The sequence below is a fragment of the Lissotriton vulgaris genome, chromosome 9, assembly GCF_964263255.1.
Source record: "Lissotriton vulgaris chromosome 9, aLisVul1.2, whole genome shotgun sequence".
Lineage (NCBI taxonomy): Eukaryota > Metazoa > Chordata > Amphibia > Caudata > Salamandridae > Lissotriton > Lissotriton vulgaris.
The window spans coordinates 1,029,377,190-1,029,404,093 of record NC_141697.1 but is presented as its reverse complement, the minus strand read 5'-3'; the positions used below and the strand labels follow the sequence as shown (position 1 = coordinate 1,029,404,093).

The 26,904-nt window shown below is 43.3% G+C and overlaps 1 protein-coding gene across 1 annotated transcript in view; it reads right to left on the bottom strand.

Annotated features, from left to right (window-relative positions):
* NOL8 (nucleolar protein 8) overlaps positions 1-26,904 on the bottom strand; it is a 297,417-nt gene that overhangs the window by 150,575 nt on the left and 119,938 nt on the right. The window contains exons 8-9 of the mRNA XM_086938941.1: positions 25,750-25,872; positions 22,566-22,685 (exon numbers count right to left, since the gene is read on the bottom strand). Coding sequence (XP_086795067.1) covers positions 22,566-22,685; positions 25,750-25,872 — 243 coding nt within the window. The remainder of the gene's footprint in view (positions 1-22,565; positions 22,686-25,749; positions 25,873-26,904) is intronic.

Below are 26,904 nucleotides of genomic sequence, written 5' to 3'. Positions count from 1 at the left end.
GTATAAAGCTAGACCTGTAGCATTCAGTACATGAACATCATTCTCCACTGGGGAAGAGGGCGGGCGCTTATGACTATAACAGAGATACCCCGACTACAGAACTGGAGTTACAGGTAAGAAACTACTCCTTCTGTAGTAGGGGATCTCTGTGTATAGTCATAATCTAGTGAATAGAATGGCAAGCCCATCCCCAACACCAAAGCGGCGGTGGAGAAGAAGAAATACAACACCACTACTGTGCGAACAGATTTCGCAGCAAAGTCTGCCCAACCTGAGCATCTGCCCTGGCATCAGAGTCCAGGCAGTAATGCTTAGCAAAGGTATGGACCGACTTCCAAGTGGCAGCCCTGCAGATCTCCGCAATGGGAACATTACGGAGCAAAGCTGGCGTGGCCGCTTTGCCCCTGGTGGAATGAGCCTTAGGCTTACCCCCTTATTAGCCTTTTGATAACATAATTGTATACAGGGTGGAATTTGTGGAATTTGTGGGGGTATTTATAGAGCGCAACGTTCGCTCCGGAGGGAGCATCTTGGCGCTGAGGATCCAGAGTGAACCAGTCCAGGAGGATTAGATGGAGGCTTTGGAGTAATCGTCCGGGAGATTGAAAATCCATGTCTTTAGAAGCTTTCTAAAAGGTTTTTCCTGGGTTTGTTGTCTGAGGGATTTGGGCAGTTTATTCCAAGCTTTAGTGGCAAGGAAGCTGAGGGTCTTCCCACCCTTCGTTTTCAGATTGTATTTAGGGGGAAGGATGAGGTTGTCGTGGGTCGAACGAAGGTGTCGACTGGGCGTATAGTGGGGAAAGCGCCTGGTGAGATATTTAGGGCCAGTTTTGTTGTAGGCACGAAAGGCTATGATCAGGATTTTGAAGAGAATCCTTTTGTGAAGGGGAAGCCAGTGAAGTGAACGAAGCGCTGCAGTGATAGAGGATCTGCGGGGCAGGCCCAGGACAAGACGCGCAGCTGTGTGTAGTACGCTCTGCAGTTTCAGGATAGTACTCTTTTTGACTACTGCGAGCAGGCCGTTGCAATAGTCCAGGCGTGAAATTATGAGTGCTACTGTCACCGTTTTTCTGGCGTCGATGGGGAGAAAGTCGAAGAACTTTCTGAGGGATCTGATCGTTCCGAAGCATTTGCCTGCGACGGTTCTGGCATGCTGATCAAAAGAGAGTTCGGAGTCAAAGATTACGCCGAGATTCCTGGCCGATGACACTGTCTGAGGGGGGGCAACAGAATTATCCGGCCACCAGAGTGCTGGACAAAAGGAGATATTTTTACCGATCGGGAGGATCTCCGTTTTACTCGAGTTACATTTCAAGTGGTTGTTGTCCATCCAACGGAATACTTCAGTCAGGCAGTGTTTAAGGTTGAGTTCTGCTTTAGTTGATAGTTCCTCTAGTGGCACAATGAGTTGTGTGTCATCGGCATACGAAGTGACAGGTATGCCGAATGATTCAATCAGATTTAGGAGAGGAATGAGGTAAATGTTAAAAAGGAGAGGGCTCAGGATGGATCCCTGCGGGACACCTGAGGAAACCAGTTTGTCTTTGGAGTGGAAGGGGCCCAGAGCGACAGTTTGAGATCGGTCAGAGCGAAAAGACTTTATCCAGGATAGGGCGGAATCAGAGATGCCAATGTCCATAAGTCTACTGATGAGGATGGTGTGGGAAATGGTATCAAACGCCGCCGTTAGGTCAAGAAGGATTAGAATGGAGTTTTTCCTCTGATCTTGTAGGGTTTTTATGGTGTCAGACAGTTCGATAAGAGCGGTTTCTGTCGAATGCTTGGGGCGGAATCCAGATTGTTGGGGGTGGAGAAGGTTGTTATCATCCAGGTAGCGTTTCAGCTCACTATGGACTAGTTGTTCCGTAATTTTTCCCAAGGCCGGGAGTAGCGAAATTGGGCGAAGGTTGGTTAGATCAGTCGGGGTTTATTTGCCTTCTTCATAAGGGGTTTGACAATTCCTTTTTTCCAACGGCTGGGTACTGAGCCTAAGCTGAGCGAGGAATTGATTAGATTGTTGATGGTCGGGTTAACCTTGTCGATTAATTGGTGAAGTATTTTGGGGGGACAAGGATCAGACGGGGCGCCCGATTTGCAAGCCAGGATGGCTTTTCTGGACTGCTCTAGAGTGACAGGGGAGAAGCTACTTAGAGTGCAGCCTTGGGGGACCGGTGGAGGGGGCACAGGGGGAGTGGCCTCCACGACCTTGAGGAGCCTGCCTCGTCATCGGAAGCGTCCGGGGAATCTCCTTGTTGCGTTCTTGGGGACGCCGGCAGGAGTTCGTCATTCCCAGGAGAGGGGTCCTGAGGCGGTAAAATGGGGGCTGTATGCTCCATAAATGCCTGTTTAAGGCGCTCAAAGGTGTGCGTATCTACCTCTCTATCGCACTTTTTCTTAGGCGAGGGAGGACCCTGACCGTCTGAGGCTTGACTTGGAGTACCCGAAGTCCCTGGGACTGCAGGGGGTGGCTGCCCCATCTTAGCGCAAACCTTCTCTATTTTGTCCGCTAGACGCTGTTCCATAGGCGTCATCAGGTCTGATACTGCCTTATGAATAGAATCGTCGACTTGGGCGTAAAAATCATCATCCCATTGCAGGTATGCCAAGGAGTCTTCCTCCTCATAGTAATCTTGCTCCATGTTAAGTGCGCACACCCACGCGAACACAGCACTGGGTACTGAGGTTAGAGCTGTTCAACACCGGTTGCTAAGCGCTTAGGAGCACTCTTCCGCTAATGCGGTAACTTTTGGGGCTGAGGGTCTATCAGTAATGCTAGCGGCCTAAGGCACAATAGAGCCCAAGGACCCCACTCTCCCAACGTTTCCAACAGGAAAAAGCTGCCGCCTGATGTGGTGTCCGGGGGAACTAACTGCCGAAGTCCCCACTACGCTACCTATCCGACCGTGGATCGGGCGTTAATGGGATGAGAATCTCTCAGTGCACCGCACCACTACCTGCCCGCGGAGCGGGCGTAATCACAAAGGGGGGAAGTTTTAATACAGACCCAGAACGTTTTCAGGTAGGTCGGGGGCGTGGACTTGCACTGAGGACATGAGCACGTCTACCGTTATTCCTGTCAGAGCGCGCTCCGGGAACCAAGTCGCAACGCCCTCCACAGCGGCCTCTAGCGGCTGGCGGACCGCATCGCAGTCCACTGGTGAAACTGGATACCGCGTAAGGAGCGCACAAGCGCTCCCGTGGTGTAGGGGGATCTGAAATAAAGATAATATCTCTCCAAAACCAATCCCCCAGCAATAAACGCTCACAAAATTACAAGAGAAAGAAATGCACTTATCTCGAGCTGCCGAGCAGCGAAGAAAGAGGAAGTGCAGGAAGTTGCATGAGGATTTATGGGAAGACCTTCATGGAAACTGTGGAAGGACTTCAGAGACTGTTTTTCTTTTACCTAGTGTTGTGGGAAATGAAGTTTGTTAATGGTTATATGAAGAGCTGCTGTGCGAAATTTGAATAAAGCGAAGAGAGAATATAAAGCATAATCCTCGCCTCCGGGCATGAAGGCTTAAATGGTTGGACAGGGTGGTCCTAAATTCATCGAAAATTTGCGCAGCCTGAATTAAACCGTTTTATGCATTATTTATTTATTTTTTTGTTACAGGAAACCCTACAAAAACCTTTGCTTATATGAATATCGGCATTAATGAAAACGAACTTAAAAAATGTAAGTTTCTTTACCTACTAACATCCTTTGTTTGGTTTCAGTCTTATTTATTATGCAGAATGTTTAGCTTTGTTGACCTTTTTTCAGTGTTTGAATTCTTTAAAAGATCCTTCTAATTTTGTTTGCTGCATGATGATATCATTTGTTGAATTGTTTTTTTAGGCCTTCAGGAAAGTCTTTCCCCATCTGCATTGTGCATCATGCCAGTAATGAGTCCCTTACAGCGGTTTGTTTTTAATGAGTCTTACTTGCTTCAGTAAAAGTGGTCTTCACCAGGCTTCTGTGGATACAAACGTTATCTCAAGTAGGGGAAAAATAGAGGCATACTTTGGGGCAAGCTATTTCTAGTTAAAACCTCATCCCACAATAGTCTCCACTTGTTATTTGAGACCTGTCACCATAATCACCTTCATCCGATTCCTCTAGACTTGTTTTTGCTGTGTCCTATATTGTTTATCTTTATTTACATAACCAGGGATTATGATTGCTCTCTGCTCTAGTGCCTCCTCCCATATGAATTAGCCGATGCCAACTACATAAAATTAGAATCTATATAACGTGGAGTCTACCAAAGACCAAGGTGAATTTAGGAGGGCAATCTGCTAAAGCAATATCAAGTCACTGTGGTGCTTGCTATTTTTTTTTCCTTCAGTGTCGGAGGCTGTAATAGCATCTTGGTAAGTCATCCAGCTCAAATAACAAGTAAGCTGCACAGTGTGGCACGATAGTGGTCTCCTCATCTTGGGTTTTAGGAAAACGTTACATTATTTTATCTTCTGTCTGCCCTTGGACTACCTAAAAAAGCATGAAGTGTTAAACGTAGGTCTAGGAGACACTATTCAGTGTCTTATTTTCAGGAAATCCCCACAAGATGAATTTACATACCACAGATATTAAAATTACTTCTCTACATAGCTAGTGGTTATCTTCAAAATTTTGAAAGAATTAGGCCATCTTGGACTTGTGGTATTACAGTGTTGCACGTTGATGATTCACTACGAACAGATGTCCAGTGAATACTACAGATCTTATTAAAAGTGATGCAGGACTTTGTCATCTGTATTTCTAAACCGAGATTATTGGCACAGAGGGTTTTCACATGACGCATGTAATTCCCAATTTAGTAGTAACTTGTTACTAGCTGAAGAGGGAAAAACTGGTCACTCAGAATGAGGTCCTGTATTGCTGCATGGTAAGATTAGAACATCTTGGCGGGATAGCTTTTTCATTTTAGGGCTCACCTCTAGCAAGGTCTTTGCCTGTGAAACTCCAAACTATGGAAAATATTAGAAAGCCTTGAAAATTAATCTGTTCCAGCATTCAGGCACCCTGGACTGCACTAATCAAATCCAATAAAGGCAGTAACAACAGTGTCCACCAGTTGGTGGTAGATATCTCACCCATCGACCTGAGCAATGAAATAATTTGAGGGAGAGAGTGTGCAAGAAAAAGATTGGTGGGCACTCCAACCACCATAGACCACATGTAACAGCCAGTTTTCCTCTGCACTATGCTCTACATCACAGGAGAACAGGTGACCTCAAAAGAGGGGAGAGACCCCTTACCAGTTTGGAAGGCCTCAGATGGGGGAGGTGGTATACAAGATTTGTGGAATACATTTTTGGGGAGATTCAGGGCAAACTCTTTTTTGATTTAAACAAAAAAAGAGAGAAGAGAACAGTGTATTGAGGAACAGGAGCTGTATGTCTCTGTTATCCCTTTATTTCTTTTTTCTAACCGTAGTAAAAAAACAAATTAAAGAGTTTTTCTGAGGTCCAAACTGAGTTTAGGTAGTGGAAAGACACATGCATCAAGAACTTAGCAGTCGCCTAAAGATCCTTAATGCCTCTCTTAGGCTCCCTCAACCAGGAAGCCTCCCCACAATTCAGATCAACGACTAATGCCCTCACTAAACGTTATTTCCCTGAACACCATGGGGTTGAGCCACCCAGTTAAAAGAACCAAAATTCTAGACTGCTGTAAAGAACTATCAGCCAACAGTCCTCCACCAAGCAATAAAGATATGTTTTAAAGAAGTCCTTTTAAGGAGAAAGGGCTGGGTGACAGAAGTGTCCTGTTCTGATGCTTACAGGAAACAAAATGGGGTACTCGCCTTACTTTCTGAAAACTCCGGACTATCCGTAATCGCATCAGAACATGACACTAATGGTTGATGGCTACTTACCAGACTGAATAATGAAGATGACCATATATGCTCCCAATGTAGACGAATCCATATTCTGGTGCACACGCAATAAGAAATTAGCAGACTAGTAAACGATACTGGGAGGCGATTTTAACCTTCCAATGGATCCCATTCTGGACTGCTACCCAGCCTTTAAATTCAGAACCCGAAAGGCGCACAAACAGATGCTCCTTGCATCGTTTTCAAGACGTCTGGAGACTACACAACCCAAAGGGCAATGACTATACCTTCTTCTCCCCTCCTCACTCAAGCTTCTCCCCCATTGACTATCTCCAAGTAGGTGCCTCACTTCTAAGGGCCACTTGAGAATCAAAAATATATCCCATTATCGTCTCAGACCATGCTGCAATCTCAATGTTTATTCTTAACCTTCCCGATAAAGGGGAAAACCGCCTCTGGCAGTTAAATACTGAAATGCTAGAAAATTAGTCTGGTATAGCTGATCTACAGAAAGAAATCAAACCGTTCTACAGAGAAGACGTACACTGTCACATCCCCTGTGACTCTATGGGATGCATTCAAGTGTGCCATGAGCGGACAAATCGAACGTATGTTCAAAAATAAATTGCAAAGTTAAAGAAATCCTACAAAATCTAGGCACTGAAATCAAAAATAAGAAGGCATTTAGACACTCTAACAAGTCCTAAATGACAATTACAATACAGCTATAACTCAGTAAACTGGCATATCTATGGTATATGCTCAAAATTCCACACCACTACTATTTCGCAATAGATCCAGCAAACACTTGCTGCCACCCTCAAATTCAGAAATTTTAATAACCAAAAATACACCTATCACGGCCCAAGATGGATCTCAGAATTTTAAAACCAAGTAGATACTTGAGGTTGCGATAAAACAACATTTCTGGTGTTTCTAACTTACCTCTCTAATACGTTTGTCTCAGACTCAGACAGAGTGCGCTTAAACAATACGATAGAAACCGAAGAAATTGTCAGGGCAATAAAATCAATTTGCACTGGGAAGGCCCTGGGGCCCGATGGCTTCCCCATCATCTTCTATAAAACATTACAAATTCTGTCATCAGGCATCCTAAAAATACCATTGAGCACTTTGCTCCCCAAGGAAAGGTATCTCGCTCTGCCTCCAAAGCCATGATTGTAGAGATTGCCAAGGAGGGCATAGACCACTCTGACCCCAAAAAGTTCAGCCTCATCATAAATATAGAAGCAAAAAAATCGGCGTGTTGGCAGTGCGTGAATACTTCTAAAAAAGAAGAAATCGGCACTTTGGTAGTAGCGGTGACTTCGAGCATTTATTTGAAAATAAAGTAGAAGGGTGGCTCGAGCGGAGAGGCGCGTGCCAACAAAGAACTCACGGTTGAATCCCTGGAATGGTGCTGTGCGTGGAGGAAAAATGTTGTAATCATCTTTGGACTCCTGAGAGCGGTGTGGCAAGAAGCGGAAGCGGCGTGATTACGTCGCAACGAAACGTGGCGGACATCTTGGTAAAGGTGTTGCTAGGCAACCCGTCCGAAGAAGAAACGGGACTGTTATTGAGATGTCTGTTGCTGTACGAAGAGAAAGGAGGAGCGGGATGAGGAAACGGTAAAGCCTACGCTCATGTGTACTATTCAAAAGAATGACTTTTTGTTTTCAAAGAATAAGGAAGGCTTTAAGGAAAGAAGGAGAGGAAGAGACTATTTGCTTATTAAAAAAGACAGCCAACGAAGTTTTGGAGGAGGAACAAAGTGACAGTGTGCAAAGGAGGAAATTGATTTGGATGATTGCCAGTGAAAAAAAAAAAAAAAAAAAAAAAAAAGAACAGTGCGATCTGGTTAGGGCATTTGGATTGTTAAAGTGCCTGCATGAAGACCGTATTGGACAGTGTTATCTGTTCTCTCAAGTGTGTCTGAGAGCAGCGTTGAGGATGCAGCAAGAGGAAAGACAACTTTTCAGAGCAGTGTTGTTGCTGCAATGCGTGGCTGAAACAGGAAGATGTCCTAGTGCATGAGGATGGGTGCAGGCATTAAGATTTGTTTTTCATTGTTGTTGTGTGTGAGTTGAGATCTTATTTGGTTGTGTGTGGTGAGGTTTGGTGGCAGGTATTGAGGTCACTGTGGTTTTGGGTTAGTGTTTAAATCATCAGGAACTGTTTCACAATAGGTCTTGTGTGTATTTGTGGGTTGGTAGTGGCTATGTGGTATGTGGTCACATGGTTATTTGAGGGCTATGCTGTATATGGTCGCTCATTGGTTATTTTGTTTTGGTGTTGGTGTTTGTTTCACCAAGAGTTGTTCCTCAACTGGTGTTGTGTGTGAGTGTGTCTAGATCTTAGGCGACTCATTAACTCATGTTCGTGGGGGCTATGTGGTATATGGCCACCCCTTGGTTGTGTTTGGGTGTGGATGCTAATTTAACAAGAGTTGTTCCACAACTAGTGTTGTGTGTGATTGTGTCCAGATGTTAGGCGACTCATTAGCTCATGTTTCTGGGGGCTATGTGGTATATGGTCACCCCTTGGTTGTGTTTGGGTGTTGATGCTAATCTAACAAGAGTTGTTCCACAACTAGTGTGTGTGAGTGTGTCTAGATGTTAGGCTACTCATTAGCTCATGTTGTGGGGGCTATGAGGTATATGGTCACCCCTTGGTTGTGTTGTGTGGGTGCTGATATTTATTTCAACAAGCTTTGTTCCCAATGGGTGTTGTGTGTGAGTTGGCGTCAGGTTGTTGAGTCACTTATTAGCTTGTGTACAAGTTGTTTGCCGCATATGTCCAGTTTGGGCTTGTTGTGTGCACGTGGTTTCCCGGCTAGGCAGTGCTTGTTGTGTGCACGTGTGGTGCTGAGGTGTGCTTGATGTGTGTGTGTGTTTTCCCGTAGTATGGATGAGTTATGCGAGTACTTGTTCTTAGTCTATGGTGTGCGCGTTGCTTCCTGATATTTGTTGCGTTAAGTTTGTTCCTTTGTGTCTTGCTTGTTATACTGGTCTGGCCAACTTGTATAATTAGTGGCATAAGGATGTAGGATGAAGATAGTTGTTCATTTCAGGAAGTAATGAGGTGCGGGATGTGTTAAAATATTTTGTTTGTGTTGTCTATTTGTACTTTGGTGCACTGTTTTAATATCCTTGACCATGTGTACTGGAGTGCATTTTATTGACAACTATTTTATTGCTTTATGCAATTGTACCCATAACGAAGGGAGATATGTTATATCTTGTGTTTCCCTGCTGCTCAGCTGGTATGCATGTCATGTGGAATGTTGGATGATTGGAATGTTGCTGTGCTGTGAATGTCAGTTGAGTGAGGGCTGAGCAGCAGGACAGCTGCTCCTGATGGGGTTTCTCTCTTATAACTTATTATCATTCTATCTTAACTAATTAACTTAATAAAAGTAACTTAATCAATCCTACTTGAAGTATCCATCATCTCTTTGATTACAACAGAGACACAGGATACACACCTCGTGTGGATCGAACTTGACCTTCTTCCTAGAGCACTCAGGGCATTTATCAAATAAGGCAGGCATAATTGATAAACAAGGGCTCAGAGTTACCAGAAAAACACCTGTAATTAAAGAAGGCACAAAAACACGTCGAGTGAACACACTCTAACACTTTAAAAGTGCAAGAAATTGAAATAAACCCTAAAAAGGGAGAGCTCAATGCCCCAGGGTCCTGCTAGCAGGAGCCAGAAAAAAGAACTGAAAGTGGAGGGGACCTGCTGTGCATTCTGGGATACTGAGAGTTCTAGAAAGTTTCCTTAAAGGCACAGTATCGCTTTTTGAGCCACATAATGGCAGCCTATGGGGCTTGTCTGCCAACCCCTTCCTCTCCATCATTCCAGAGGCTTTCTTGGAAAAAGGGGAAGTTTTTCTATGAAAGAAACTTGGCAGGCTGTGCTGAATTTAATTTTGGTGGAATATCTAGTTGAAGTACTGGACAGTGTAGCCTGATAGGTATAGGCTGCATTATTTGTCTTTAAATTCTCTCTTAAGTGTCTATGCAGGACTGCACAAAAAGACAGTTTAAGAGATTATTTTTGATTGCTCCGGGGTCCCCGCACATGAGCGGGACTATTCACTAGATTATGACTATACACAGAGATCCCCTACTACAGAACTATATATACTGTCAGCCATCATACACAAAGATCATTTATAAGTTAACAGTTTCTAGTGGTTTCACTTCTTACAGATTTGTAAAATTCACTATATTGAATAAAAGACCAAATATCTAATATTTGTTCCATGTTGTCATCCGCAATCAGTAAAATATTAAGGGCTTAATTATGTGTCAGTCTGTTTTTTCGAACTCTAGTAGAGTGTTATTTAATTCATTCGGTAATTATTGGATGTGTTACATACCTCAACCTTTGTTAAATTTCAGCAGATCAAACCTGCCGAAACTTAACAGAGAAAACCATACGGTAATTACCGGATCATGCAGATTTTTGTGTGTTAACGTGTTAGTGATTTGTTTTGTACAACAAATGGATATACTGTAATTCAAACAGCATGCTGATAACAGTAAACAGAATATAGGCAATACATCTGCTACAAAATTTACACAGGTAACACAGATGCAACAGGACAATGTTGCTCCTTGAGGTATGTGATGTATTGGGCTGCAAGAAATTGCTGGCAATTTCCGGAAAAAAAGCCGATACAGATGACATGATTTGAATATTTCAAGCCAATTTTGATCTGCAAAGTACAATTTGTTCTCTAAGCAGTCCTAGTTGTAAACTGCAACAATTTAGGCCTGGGGTGCCTAGTGTCAAGGCAAATGAAAGTAGTTCATAGAGGTCAACACTGTTCATAAAACAGCACAATCTTTTAAGCATACAGAAGTAAAGGTGGGTAGCAGAAGCTGTCTGAGCAAAAGCTTCTGCAGATGATAACACAAGTGTGGTTTAGCAGAATAAGTATGCCTTGAAGCAAGGTGCACTCAGGGCAGTCAGTGCCCAAGTAGGAAAGTGATCCGTGGCCAGTGGAGTCAAGCCTGAGCAGGCTTCATGGAAATAAGGTTCTGTAAGTATCAGCTGTGCGCAAAATGGTCTGCAGTTGGTAGGTGCAAAATTTTTGCTAAGAAGTCAGTGAACACCGGATACTTCAGATCATTATTCCTTATTTAACTTTAGATCTTGGTTGGGCCTCTTCTTTCTGCTGCTCAATCCTTCTTGTTTAGCCTCCCTCTTCAACTGAGTCCTCAGCACCTTATTATTAGTATTTATCCCGCTTTGATGTGAAAAACTGGTATCCATGCATTTTCATGTACTTTTTTCTCCCATATTGATGACCTCTAGCTTCTCCATCAAAAGCTACCTCCTATCGTATGCGGGTCCTGGCAGACTCATGTATACCACAATATGTAAACCACTGACTTTGCACAACACCATTACATGCAGTCTGAAGCACAACATGTTCGATTACTAGTCCAATAAAACAGTGTTCTCGCAGTCATAGTTCTACAGCTGGAGAAAGAGAAACGTAGTAAGAGCATACAAAGACATTTCTCTCATAAAGCGAAAAAGCATATTTTCCCTGAGGTCAATTATGTTTAAGGACAGTAGTATTTATGAAGATTAAGCAGGCAGCCATAGACCAGGAAGTCAGATACGACGGTCAGAAGATAAAAAAAACTAGTCAACGTTAGTTTTTATAGATATAGGCATAAATGCAGGCAATATTTTTGCAGCAGTTCTCAACAATGTTTTTTAGATGCCTGGATACAGACTTCTTTTTGACTGCAACCTCTTTAAACATGATTAGGAGCCATCTGCTGCCTCATTAGGCCATCAAAAACGGGCTGAAATCCACATGTGAGACATCACTGTTGATCTTTGAACCACGTGTAAATTGCAGATCTTCAAGGAAGGAAGATCTTGATTTGCTGAATGTTAGTGGCCAATGGGCACTACAATACAGATTACAGATATATGCTGTCCGAAGTTACAGCTCTTCTGGGAGGCCGTAACTAAATGCCTGACTAGCGCTTTAAACCTGCAGATTAAGGTAAGCACTGTTTTGGTTATTTTTGGGAGTGTGGAATGCCAATGTATCGTTACTAAAGACTGTGCCAAATTGGTATTTTATGTTCTGCTTTTAGCGCGTAGGAAGATATGTAAATTGTGGGTTTCTCCGACACCTCCAACAATGGAAGATTGGTTGAAATCTAGGAGTTATATTGCTAATTTGGATATTTCGGATCAGGGGAAAAGGAAATATGAATTTTGGACTCCCTTTGTGTCTAGGTGACTTTATGAGTGGAGGAACTGGAAAAATAATCGGTCCAATGATTAAGCCTTCTCCTGCCTCTGCTGGTTATAGTCTTTTCTGCGTGGGGAGAAGGACATGTGGAAGGGTCTGCTGTCGACTGAAGGAGGAGGCCTCTCTCAAAGATGGCAGGGATGCTATCTTGGGAGCCTTCACCTCATTACCCCTGCTAGAGCGCATGAGGTTTGATAATAATAATATTAATAAAGGCATTTGTAAAGCGCCTGGTTACGCCATCCCGGCGTGTCCCTGCGCTGTGGAGAAAGGACTATCATAGACGAGCACAGACCCTACAGTGACACAGGAAACTAATTACTAAACAGATGAGTTTTGATTAGTCGCCTAAAGTTAGTTTCCGACCTCTCCAGCCTGAGGCCGACTGGAAGTTTGTTCCAGTTTTGTGCGGCTAGGAAGTGGAATGAGCGGCCGCCCATTCTCACTATCCTTATCTTATGGACTGCCAACTGCCCAGTACCACAAGATCTCAGAGCCCTTGCTGGAAGATACCTGGTGACCAGACTCCCCAGATATGCCGGCGCCTTTTGCCAGATAATACGGTGGCAGATGAGAAGAGATTTGAACAACACCCTTTTTTTAATTGGCAGCCAATGAAGAGCATCAATGGCAAGCTTTGACGCCGCCCTTCTTGGCAGCCTCATAACCAGCCGTGCTGTCGCATTCTGCAGGACCTGTAGTCGCTCCAGATTCTTTGTGGATGCTCCCTATAGTACATTCCCGTAATCAATACGGGAAGTAACGAGTGCATGAGTCATTGTCCGTCTGGTTTCCAATGGGAGTAGGTCTAGAGTTTTGCGTAAGATTTTCAAAATACCAAAGCATTTTCCCACTACGCGACGGATATGACCATCATAGGAGAGGGTGGGGTCCACCCAAACCCCAAGATTCTTTGCCTCTGCACAGGGTGTAGGGGTAGGGCCCAGACACTGTGGCCAACAGTCTGAGGTCCAGCTGGATCTGTCTTCCCCTACCACCAGCACCTCGGTCTTGTCACCATTCAACTTTAAGCAGTTCTTGTTCATCCAGGAGGCAAGCTCCTGCATACAATGCCTTAAAGTTGGATGCCTCGACCGAGGGTGCCTGGGACAAGGAGATCAGCAGCTGGGTGTAGTCTGCATAGGAGACTAACTCCACCCCAAACGCCTGTACTACCTCTGCCAGCGGAGACATATACAGGTTGAACAGAGTGGGGCTCAAGGCAGAGCCCTGAGGCACCCCCTGTTCCAGTGCAACATCCCTGGACCGAAAAGTTCCCTCTTTGGACCTGGAAACTGCGCCCTGTCAAGAAAGATTTCAGCCAGCCTAGAGCATGACCCGAGGCACCACCTTTGTTCAAACACTGCAGCAAGGTGTAATGCGCCACAGTGTCGATCGCTGCGCTTAGATCTAACATTATCAGCGCCATGGTGTGCCCTGCGTCCACCCCCTGCCTAATGGTCTCTGTGGCCCTTAGTAGGGCGGTTTCCCTAGAGTATCCCGCCCGAAAACCTGATTGAGAGGGGTGTAAAAGACTGGCCACCTCCAGATACGCCATCAGTTGCTTGTTGACCACCTTCTCTGCTACCTTGGCCATATAAGGCAGAAGTGAAATAGGTCTCAGGTTTTCGAGAATATCATGGCTGATGGTAGGTTTCTTCCTAATAGGCAGGACTACAGCTCTCTTCCAATTCACTGGCAGCGTATGCGATGAAAAGGAGATATCCAGAACGTGCCTGATGTAAGGCTCCAGAATCTCCAAACGCTCCTCTAACACCTTAGGAGGAGCAGGGTCTCTAGGGGAGCCCGACTTGACACTGAGACAGATGCTTTTTAAAATCTCAGGAGGGGGGACTGAAAAACATGTCAGACTCCGCCCCGTCTGTCTCCCCCCAGTTCCTCAAAATCCAATCCACTACCTGGACTGCCCGTAAAAGTAGAGTAGATGTTTCTCACCTTCTGAGAGAAGAATTCTGTTACCCTATTACTTCAACTTCTGAATCGTCACTGGGTGCATTTAAACTGGCCACAGAGGAGATCTCCTTGTAGATTTTAAACAACTCCTTAGGAGTTCTCCGCATTTCCAATTCTAACTTTGTAATGTGCGGCCTTGGCTCCTCTCAGTAAGACTTGATATTTCCTCTGTCCTTCCCTGTAAAGTAGCCTGTCTTCTGCTCCAAAACCCCTTCTCCAACACCTTTCCAAACGCTTGCAGCTTGCCTTGGCTTGCTGCAAGGAAGGGGTAAACCATGGGGCAGATTTCCTAGCTCTAATTCCCGATTTATTCATACTTAGTGGCGCCACTTTATCAAGAGCATTGAGAATGCGCCTATTCAAATTTTCAAATGCGCTCTCACTGTTAGACCCTCCAGGGGGGCCCCCTTCACTCAGTTCTTTATTAAAATTATCCAGAGTGAAGCTGTTCCACTTCCTACAGGGATACCCATTCGTCACCCCCTTCTGTGTCTCCTCTGCGCTTATATCTATGCTGAACGGCACCAAACAGTGGTCCGACCAGGGAACTAGTTTTGGAGTCCCCACCACCACACTCTCCCAACTGGCGAACACAGGATCTAACAGATGGCCTAATTCATGTGTAGGGGAGCAAGATTTTAGATCCAGTCGCATAGACTGCAGGTCCTGACGCAGCTCAGCCGCCTCCCTGTGCAAGTGGTCTTCAAAATGCACATTGAGGTCACCCAGCACCAGGAATTTATTTCGCCTGATTGCCACTTGGGGAATGCCCTCTTGAAGACTAGCCCTGAAATTGCCAAAGGCTCCAGGTGGTCTATAAATAAGGATCCCAGTTATTGAGGACTTTGGACCTAGTTTTAGTAAAAAAACTACCAGCCTCACTGTTACTCACCAATAAAGGGTTCACAATGCATTCATAGGGAGCCTTAATAATAACTGCTATCCCACCCCCCCTTACTGTTCCTCTATCAATTCTTGCTATGTTGTAACCGGACAAAGGGTGGAAATAAGGCAAATGAGGACAGAAAATAAATAAATTACAGATTACAGACACCCTTCCAAACCATTAATGTCTCAGACAATTGAACAAATAGCCCTTCCATAGTTTTGCATACAGTTCCTTTCAGAATTCCTTCTTTCCAGAAACCATAGTTTTTTCAGAGAAAAAACTCTTAACATGGGGAAAGAAACTCCAAAATAATCATTAATTAAGCCCAAATCCTAAAAGACATCTTGAAATGAGAATAACCTCTGGAGATACCAGAAATGTAAACCTGCCCTCTTGAAAAAATATCTTCCAAATGAAGATCGACCCTAATAACATTCATGGAAGTAAAAAAAAATTGATCTGTATAGCAGAAAGGGGTCACATGTCACTAATCTGGGTGCTAGGATTGTGGTGGCTTGTATCTGCCATAAAGAAAGTATATATATATATATATATATATATATATATATATATATATATATATATATATATATATACTCCTGTCTCTGGGTCTTTCATTCTGCCCGCCTAATAAATTTTCCTACAACCAAACCCGGATTGATCTGTACAAGTTTGTGAGAAAGATCAAACTCATCAAATACTTTAAATTGGAGGCAAAACGCAAACAAAGTGGGGCTACTGAAACTCTTTCTAATATGGCACCACAACTCCAGGTACAAGACAATGCTGGTTTGCAAGACCTATATGACTTAGCATTTGAGGGCACATCTCAAACTACGCCTACTGTCAGTCAAGTGCTCAATGTGAACCGAACAGTGACGACGCCATTCAAACCCAAGCCAACATTTTTTCCCCTTATGCCTCGTGATGCTGTAGACATTTTCAGTGACCGTGTTATCATTGAACTTAAAGCTCTAAACAGGTCAATCATGATGCAACGTAAACAACTCAAATACAATGACCAACAATACAATTTGCTCATCAACAAACTTCAATCTGACAATAATGTGGTTATTAAAAGTGCTGACAAAGGTGGCAACACTGTTCTTTGGAAAACTACGGACTACATTGCGGAAGCACAAAGACACTTATCTGACTCTACCTGCTACACCCTATCATCACAATTTGCCATGGTTCAGAATCACAACCTAATACGTAAACAGTTGAGTTCCTGGAAAAGACTTAATCTTCTCACCAAGGATGAATGTAACTTTTTGTCTAAAGACCATCCTGTGACACCCTACTTATACTTTTTGCCTAACGTTCACAAACTTGTTACCCCCACGCCTGGTCGACCCATCATATCGGCCATTGGAAGTATGACGGAAAACATTTCTAAATATGTAGACTTCTTTCTCCAGCCCCATGTGGCGAGTCTCCCTTCTTTCTTAAAAGACACTACAGATTTCTTGACCAAAATTGGTAATGCTAATTGGTGTAATGATTATTTTTGATTCTAGACATCGAATCCCTTTACACCTCAATCAATCATCAGCATGGTGTAAATGCATGTCAGTATTATCTTAATACACGTGCCATTTGTTTCAGGGAACACAATTCCATGTTGATTGCCATGATCAAACTTTGCCTGACCTCCAATTTTTTCCGCTTCAAAAACAACACTTACCAGCAACTGTGTGGTGTGGCTATGGGCTCGTGCTTTTCCCCCAGCTACTCATGTCTTCATGTGGGTTGGTGGGAGGAGCACGAGCTCAGAGCCACACACGCACACTGGTCGTCATGTATCGCGCATTATTGGCGTTACATCGACGATATTTACATCATCTGGAAGGGCACCCAAGATCAAGCCCTTTCGTTCGTATCTGACTGCCATGCCAACACCTTAAATCTGAAATTCACTGCCAACCTTAGCAGTTCAGAGGCTGAATTTTTGGATGTGCATTTGTTCATCAGGGACAACACCCTCATGACCAAACTACATCGTAAGAGTACTGCTGGGAATTCCATCTTGCACGCACGTAGCTCTCATCCAGCTCATACCATCCGTAGTATCCCCTTTGGTGAATTTATTCGTATTCACAGAATCTGCAGCGACCCTGACTCCTTGGCTATTTGCCTCGAGGATTCTAAACAACGCTTCCTGCAAAGAGGGTACTCCAGAGCCATACTGGATCAAGCTTTAGCTAAAGCTTCATCATTAGACAGGACCACATTACTCAAGCCCAAGGAGCCCCGTACTGCAAACACCAAAGACAACACAGATGACTCTCAACTTACTGTCAGGCTCATAACTACTTTCAGCTCACAGGAGCGAAAAATCAGGCGTATCATTGGCACGGAATGGCCCATCATTCTGACGTATCCCATTTTGGGTCCAATGCTAAGTGAAACACCTACCATCACGTTCCGACGTGCGCCATCCATGCGCGATGCTCTTGATAGGATAGCACCTGAAAACCCTCCCAAACCTACCAAGACCACCAAAATGGGCTTTTTCAAAAGGCACCTCTTGCCGTGCCTGCAACTTTGCCACGAATGCCAGTCACTATGTCACAGCATTCAGCAACACGCCTATTCCCATCAAAGAACACCTCACTTGTAGATCTGAGTTTGTGGTTTATAAGCTCAGGTGTACATGTGACTTGGAGTACATAGGCAGTACTAAGTTGCCTGTCCATCAGAGGATATTGCAGCACATAAGGGCCATCGTTAACAGTGACAGCAATTACCCAGTGGCTAGGCATTTTGGAGCAGTCCACAATAAGAAACTTAAGGACCTTCAATACACGGTCCTCTGTTCAGTGCCTCAACCCAGTCGGGGTGGGGACCGTGAAAAACTGCTGAGGCAGAGAGAAACTCAACTCATTCTGTCCCTCGACACCAAAGCCCCTAACGGGCTTAATTTGAGTGAAGATCTGAAAAGTTTCTTGTAAAACTTTATATATAGTCTTATTTGGTGGTTTGGTCTCTGTAGATTTTGTCCTTTTTCCTTCTCTTGCTCAGTCATGGTGTCAACTATTGTTTCTGGCTCATTGCCAGTTGTTTGGTATGGCGTCTACTCTTAAGTCATGTCTTTTCATTAATTTGCTTTGACCAGGATTTATGCCATGTCTTTGAATATATCCATGTCGCTTTGAATTTACCATTTTGTCTGTTGTTTTCCCTTTTGACTTTTTATTTTTTCACATTTGTGGTTGGGCTCTTGTATCTTTTTATAATTTTCTCACTTTTTTAATTTTTTGTGTTTTCATTATCCTCAGCAATTTATTGCTTTTCATCTTTCATGAAGCATTTCACTTGTGCCACCCGTATCTGCGTTTTATTGTGATGACGTTTTCTCTGAATTTGAGAAATGTTGGCATTGTTGAATTTTCAGGCACTATGTCTTGATTCTTTTCTTGCGTTCTGTAACTTTGTGGTTGGCTGCTAACATTTCTGCAAAGCATAATGTAGGCACTATGTCGTGACAAATGCTATGTTGCTTTCTTATTTGTTTTTCTTAGCCAGCTACATTTTTTTACTTCCTGTGAATGCTCTTTGTGATCCATGCTGGTATTTCACTATATACTATTTGCAAATTGCCTTGATCACTGATACAAATGTGCAATCATGCGTGGTACATGTTGCTGTTCATGTGAAATTAACATGTTATTTAATTCAGACACTGTTTCTTTATTTCCTTCTTTACTTTTGGGCGTGTTTTCCCAATCAAGCCCCTCCCCACACCTTGTATATATTACTTCACTTTTTCTGAGTGCATTTGTGTGACCAAGCTCCCTAGTGGAGTGAAACGCGTTACTTCTAAATAAACGTTTAAACCTGCTACTCACTTGAGTTTTGGATCGTTTGTGAGCTTGACATCTGGCTGTCTGCCGTGGCGCTTTGAAGTCTGCACCCTGCTGCTGTCTGTCATCCACTGACAGGCTGGGATATATATATATATATATATATATATATATATATATCTCAGGTATCCTCCTTTATGCCACTTTTAAACACGTTTTACATTGTCTGTAGGTTTAAACGTTTGGACCAATTTATTAAAAATATAATAGAAAAATGTTGCCTATACAAAGGCGTGCATTTTAAAAAATGTTGCTTTAAAGTGCTAATGCTCTATATTGAAGATGCTTTCCAGGATCCTTCACATGCTCAGAGATATTTTAAAGTTTATGAACATTAATGACTATTCCATTATAGAAAAGCTGGCAAGGCTCAGGGATCAAGCCTATGCTTTCTGTTTGCATAATGTGCTGCTGTAGATCACATGATGTGAACAGACTGAAAAGATGTAGCTTACTGCTTAAGGTCTGACCTGAGAAAACAGGACGGAAATGCCTGGAACATTATATTTAGCACTGTTTGACCCACCTGCACATTCTGTTGAGGCTGAATATGAACACAGTAATTTTCACTAAAGGTAGGAAGTAAGAACCAAGTAGCAGCCTTACATATTTGCTAATGGTATTTTGCTTATGACTTCCTTTTCTGGGATTTATATATGTTAGGAGTACCATGCTTTGTGCATTAAGCTTTAGCATTAGAGAGTTGAATGCACCTGATAACCTGTCTTGCAAATACCCAGATGTAACCTATGCAGTCTACATAAAACATAGTAGCCCTTCTGACATCTAAATTCTGTAGAGCTCTTAGCCACAAATGGGTTTCAGAATAAAAGGCCGAAAAGTCAACAGACTGACCAACATGGAAAGGAGAGTCCACCTTTGGTAGATAACAAGTATTCATGAGTAGCACCACCCTAGTCTATAAATCTGCCCAAATGGCTCTTTAACTGAGCCTGAAGCTCACCAGTTCAGCGTAAGTAAGTGATGGCAACCAAGAACATCACGTTCCAGAAAGAGGAAAAGAATACAGTAAGGTCTACAGTGAGATCCCACACAGAAGCTGGTGCTACTTTAGAAGTATTCAACCCTTCCATAAAAGCTTTTAGGACCTTGATGCAAAAAACAGATTAATGTTCTCCGTTTTTTAAGATTGCCTGCAATTTCAGCTTGACGGGACAATCATGGATGCATATGGAAATCCATCTTGCAAGTACAAAAAGGTAGTAGATCAAGTGCTGAACTGTGGACATTAAAGGGTTAATGAGTAACGGCGTAGCTAGCAAACTGGTTCAATTTAGCCCATAACATGCCCTAGTGGTAGGCTGAAGCATCTTTTACGATCGGCATACATTCCTGTTGAAGTAGCACATAACCAAATTCTAAGACCTAAAGTGCTAAATATCTTTTCTTGGGTATGGGATGAAAAAGTTATTGTGATACTGACTAAGCAAATCCGGATGCAAGGGAAGCGTTGGAAGTGTATGTATGGGCATCTCCAACAGAAGGGAGTACCATGGTAGGCACACGTGTTATTAGCTTTTGTCTCCTTTTAAGCACCACACAAACGATCATTTTAAGCATGAGAAAGGGGTATTCAAATGTCTTGGGCTAGTCTATCCATAGAGAAATCCACAGAAGCTGGGGGTGTAGATACCAGGAGGCAAAACGTTGGTATTTACTTGAGTAGCAAACAGTTCTACAGCACAAGTATCTATGTATAATGTGAAAGTTGATCTTCCATTTGTGTGTCTCCTGATGGCGTCTGCTTAGGACAACATGAAAGTAGTGCTTCACTCTGGGTAGGTGCTCTGCTAGCAAGTGAATGTGATGCTGTAACAACCAATGCCAAATAACTTGGACATCTGTGACAAATGTGTGAGGTCTTTATTTCAGAAGGTATCATAAGGTGATCCTGTGGCAGTTTGAATTAAAGCAATATTATTCTTCTTGGTCCAAAAGCCTTTTATAAACAAAGTACTAGCTGTAATAAATGCCTCTGCATGCAGAGAGTGAAATATGAAAATAAAATTTTATTTAACATATTTATAGATTTGGGCCTTTATTAGATACACACGAAAACACACTTCATTAAGGTTGTATATTTAAGGGACGTTGCAAAACTCAAATGGTAATTCTTAATTTGTTGCAATGCATGTCCTATTCAGACATCACCTTCTTTTCTAACTACTTCCCCTAAAGGTGTACTCAGAAACCCCCCCCATCTCCCTTAATAGGAGTGACCAGGAGAGATAAGGGCTAATTATCCTACCTGATAAAATCCAACTGCAGAGGGTTTGAAATTTAATAGAGGTGTTAAACTGCATCTTTTCATGAGACTTTGGGAAATAACATGGATTTTGGTGCTAAATGCACCAAAATCAGCATGTCATGATAAAAAGGTACACTTTCCCTCTTAACTTTTGGCAGGTGTGACATGATGACATTTCACGAAGGGGCAGACTTTATTGCACGCTGTATTTATTGGGCATGGTAAACGCCACACAACTGGGAATTGCAACACCAGCACAAACAGGGTTCCATTGTTGGAAAACTCCGCCCCACTTATAACCAGGGATCAAGTGTAATAATTCTAATGAGAAGACTAACCGTCTGAAATTGGCGTCCTTCTATTCTGTGCTGTCTCTGGGAGTGCTAGACTTGACAAGTTGTCCACCTACAGCAACATGTTATTCCATAACTCAACAGTTGCCCCTCTGGTCACAACTATCAAACAATCCTGCTTCCCTGTAGATCCAACTGACAGTTCGTGCACTTGTCACAGCAAATCCTTCATGACTTTTTTTCAACTACTATAGAAATTGCTATAGTTCCTGTTTCTGCCAGATCCCTGCATCAGTCTGGCTCTGCTTGTTCCAGATGCCATTTGGGCACTACATAAATGGACCTCTAGCGCGAGCCTGTGGGGCACTCCTGCTTCTAACTATTCCTGTAAACCCTCTGGCCTCATTTAGCCGTGTATTTGCGATTGCGTTTATGATTTCTTTATCTTCTAGCCTTGCTTGCATAAGTGATTCCCTACATGTAGTATTGTCCATTTCACTCTTTTCATGTTTTCACTTCGATGTTTCTGCTATTAGTTAGCCGAATGGCTTCCATGCTTGCATTCTAGCATTATTATGGTATTATTCAGTGACATCTGTAATATAATTGCACCAACAAGAGGAAACAAAGGTTTTCGCTTTCTGAAGGGTGCATTACTTTCCATTCTAGCTTTAAGACTACCTCAATGTTTCAAACCTATCATGTCAGAGGGTGCAGGCTCCCGAGTTAGTCTGTTTGGACAGTCCCAAATACTTGCTCTTTACACCGACTACATTTTCAGGAAGAAACCAGAGCGTTCACGTAACATTGTGCCAATACTATCCCACCTAAAATACTCAACCAATCCGATCATACTTGATGTATCATATTGTAGTAGGTACATCTCCAAGAGAACTAAAATCATTCTCCCAGCTCTACATTGCTTTCCCTTCTCATGTGTGTATGCGTCATTCATCCTCTAGGTGAGATAGCCGAGTGTTATTTGAGCTTAATGTTCTTCTCATTTCAGTTTCTTTGTGTCAGCCTACACAGTGTTCTGTCATTTATAATGCACATTCATTCTGGAGCTGAAAAAAACTGGACAGATTCAGTACTTCTCAGCTAGAAGTCATAAGCGGGCATCCCTTTGGCCAAATGAAGAGCTCATGTTCACTCACCTTCTCGCCAGCTTTGCCTTCAAACTGTGATTTAATGTTGAATCTTTGGTCCTCATCTTCCTCCACATCCTCCTCATCACTGCTTTCAAACAGCTTTGAAGACTTTTTGCTAGTGGCTTCCTAATGATATTTTAAAAGACAAAACTAACATTTAAAGCAAGAACATTTTTGTGCTGAAAATCCTTTCATGATCCCAGGCCTAGGTTAATGCAGAATTCCAGATGACTGAATGCAACCCCATATCCGTCAAATACTTTTGGATTTAGCACATGTTATTTGGGGGTACCTGCCTGATTGCCCAGCCCAGCAAACTAGTACAGGGTCACGCATACTAGGTTTATGACTAATAACCATACCACACCCACATGATTATCAAGATGGACAACTGTTAAACCTTGCTGCACACATTAAATTAAAGAGTTCTTTAAAGAACACCCCAAGTATAATACACCAAACACTCTGATCTTTGCCACTGTATTAAACATCAGAAGGCCACAACAGTGGTCATTGGGAAATCCAGAGGGTCATGGTGAAATGGCACTCCTATCCCAAACGCAATATGGGACCATGCAAAAAGAAGAAATAAACATGCTTTATAGATGATGGATACATAATAATTTCACCATTTCAAAGGGACAAGAGATTAAAACACACTTGTAGACCAATTTCATTGCTGTACTATACAGTGAAATTGTGGGTAGATTGTTTTTGTCAGACTCCAGAATAGGGCAGATAAGAAGAACAAGTTATTACCTTTGTAACACTTTATCTGGTAGAGACTATCTAGGCACAGATTCCTTACCTTAGAATAAACCCCAGGCGTCAGACTGGATCTGGAAATGTTCTAGCCTTACCCCTGCAAACCGGTAGGTGGTGTTGCTCGGCACGGTGTCTGCTTCTTCCTCTGCGCTGGAAGGGAGCATATAGAACCTAGATAGGCGCCACATCGGCGCACTGACGTCAGTTCATATCTGCAACTTTTCATGGCAGCAGCCCGGCAACACAACGAAGGCTGACCACTGATGTGAGTTTCTAGGAACCTTTGTAAGGGAAAGCACTTATCCTTTAATTGGGTCGCAGAGCAGGGAGGGCGGGAGGGTTGGTACCGAATCGGCGGCTAGAAAGAGTCTCTACCAGATAAGGTATTATTGAAGGCAAGTAACTTGTTCATCTAACAGAGACTTCTAGCTGCAGATTCCTTACCTTAGAATAGAAACTACCCTATGAAGAGTTGGTTATACACCCAGAATTCTGCTGTGTGGTCAAGGTAGAATGTCAACGCTCTTTTTAGATCCAGATGGTGAAGTCTCAATTCTTTGTTAGAAGGATGATGCAGGACAAAAAAGGTAGGCAGGTTGATCGTCTGGCCTACATGGAAAGGGGTGACTACCTAAGGGAGGTAGGAAGCACATGTCCGGAGAACCAGTTTGTCAGGGTAAAAAGTAGTGTAAGGTGGGTACACAAAGAGATCCTGCATCTCGCTGACCCTCCTGGTTGATGTAATAGCCACCAGAAAGTCAGTCTTGATGGTTAATAATCGAAGAGGGCAGTTGAGCAATAGCTCAAAAGGTGCGTGCATCAGGAAAGTGTGGACCAGGTTCAAGTCCCCCTGGGGCATTCTATATGTCACAATTGGTAACTTAAATAAGGACGGTTGGTCCGGCAGCTACAAAAATGCAGAAAGGACTGTGGGATAGCCCTAAACTGTGTCCAGCGCAGAGCCCTACTGGGCCAAAGAAAGAACAAATAAGAGGACCGGAGAAAGGGGAGCAGATAGGGGATCAGTTCTTTTTGAATACACACCGTGCCACAAATTTGTACAAGCGGCAGGTGTATCCCAATTTGGTGGAGGGACAGCTGGCTGCCAGAATAACATTACAGACTTTGGGAAGAAGGTAAAAGGTTGTCAACTGTCGCCGGTCAATCTTTGTGCATGAAGGCGGTGAGTGGACAGGTTTGGGTGCAGAAACCTAGCCTTTTCATGCAACAGATGATTCTCCAAGAGAGGCAGCTTGACTGGGGGACCGATGTTAAAGCACGACAGCTCGGGATACCAGACTTTTCATACCCAATGCGGAGCCACAAGGAAAAATTGGGCCCTGTCATTGCTCACCTTTTTGAGAACTCTAGGCAGGAATGGTTTTGGCAGAAAGGCACAGGAGGCCGGAGATTCACTTGAGACAAAAAGCATGCCCAAGTGAGAGCTGCAAAAGTGCTGACATTACGCGTTCTCTAGGTGGTGAATCGCTCTAACCAAGGCTCTCCCCAATCCTAGTAGGCTCCTTGCATCATGTACTGATGCAGACGCCATTCATGATCCGCTAGGCATCGAAGTCTAAGCTCATCCGCTCTAGCGTTCAGAGAGCCTGCCAGGTGCTGAACAACCAAGGGAAATGCCCTGGTGTTCCAAACATGTCCAGAGATGCAGCAGCATTTGACAAACAGTCCACGACCCCACCCTGCCGTGCTTGTTGCAGTACCGCATGATGGTGGTGTTGTCCATGAACACCTGAACTAGCCTTCCCTTGATGGAGGGTAGAAAAGTCTTCAATGCCAAGCGAATCATCCGAAGCTCCAATAGCCCAGCTGTCCTGATTTTTGCACCCTCATCTGGTGAGACCAACACAAGGCCCTGCAACACACCAACCCAGCCGACCAAATCCCTCTGCACCAGAGCGCACCGGCCTAGGTTAGAGAACAGACTGCTGCCTTGCTCCCAGGACCTTTACAAACCCAGCCCCCCATTGGAAGCTCCCGGACTTGTCTTGAAGACCCCCTGTGCAGCCTGTTTTTAGGTGCCCCCCTTCTGCTCGCCCACACTACCACAAAAGAGAGCATTTAGTGTTATCATGTTTGCCACTGTACGCCAATGAGAGTTGCCTGGACTCTCTGCAGTGTACCTCATTTTGGTGCACTATATAGAGAGCCAGCTTCCTACACATACCAATCACAGTTCTCTACAATGACCCTAAGAAGATATACAATGCTTTATCAAATCCTAAATGAATAAAAATAATAGTGATTGCCTGCAAGGTTATTATCTAAGACTAGTACCATTCCTTGAAAGACATTGTTAATGAATATATCCTAGTGAAGGTCAATATTTGTCGCAAAAACTGTCACTACACAACTGACTACATTAAAACTTACTGTTATAAGATTGATTTTACCATGAAAAACGTACTTTTGGTTGAGGTGTATATTGTGTTTTATTTTCTGTTTCAACAGCATTTTCTTCCATCTCAACTTCCTCTTCACTGTTGGAATCAAACACAATATGGCGACCTTTGCCTGCCATCTGAGAGTCCTGGACAAAAAATATCAGTTAAAATGATGCAATAAACAAGTAAATCAGGCAAGATGTTTGCTGTAGAAAAAAATATGTAGCTCAAACAATTTCAAGAAATGGGAAGACATTAAAAGCAAAAAGCTTGAATAGCTCAAACAAAGGCCACTATTTTGAGTCTTACACTAGAAACCACTCACAAGGTTTAAAATGAGCAAAAATAGCATGCAAATTACGGTTTATTTGGTTTATACTTTCAAAGCTGGTAGGATTGAAAAGGTAAAGTATATTTTAAATGTTTTTAAAAGGTGTGCCATGGCATAGCATTCAATAAGCACTGGTCCGAGGTCCAATTTTTCATAGGGAATCTATGACCTTCATATCCTGTATTTACAGTGACTTACTGACTGGTTTGCTTAATCTTTCATTAGACCATCATGTGTATTTGGGGTTAGGCAACGTCTATCTATGCAGCAATCTTTATCAAGTAAGAAAGCGTTCCTCCATTACTTGTAAATCTTCTGACAGTTCAGGAAAGCATATTTTTCTGCCTCTGCTTGACTGTCACAAGAGTCAGGCACATGAGGGCCTTAGTGGTCCTCATACATTAAATGTACTATAGAAGTCTCAGCAGTAGGTCTTTGGGTGAAAGTTCGAAGCTCCATCTTATTCCTGTTGACAATGAACCTTTTATCTTCTTCCAGCCCCTCTGCTTTTCCAATATATTGCTATCATGTTGTCAGTGTCACCCGGGGGCTGATTGGTGGGTGGTGTACCCCGCACTAGGCATAAGGGCTTATCATTTTTAAAAAAAGGGGGGGGTGGTGGGGACGGCTGCTGAGGCCCACTATACAACAGCCCAACAGTCTATCTACCCTCCTACCCCACCTGGGGGAATACTGGAGAATTTAACTCAATTTGTACTGATTCCATGAGATCAGAAGGGGCCAACCAGGGTTAATGTGAAGACCACAATGGCTTAATATTGTCATAGTTTTCATAAGTTCCTGTCACAGGTGATAGGCCAAGCCACACACATTTTTATCAGGAATA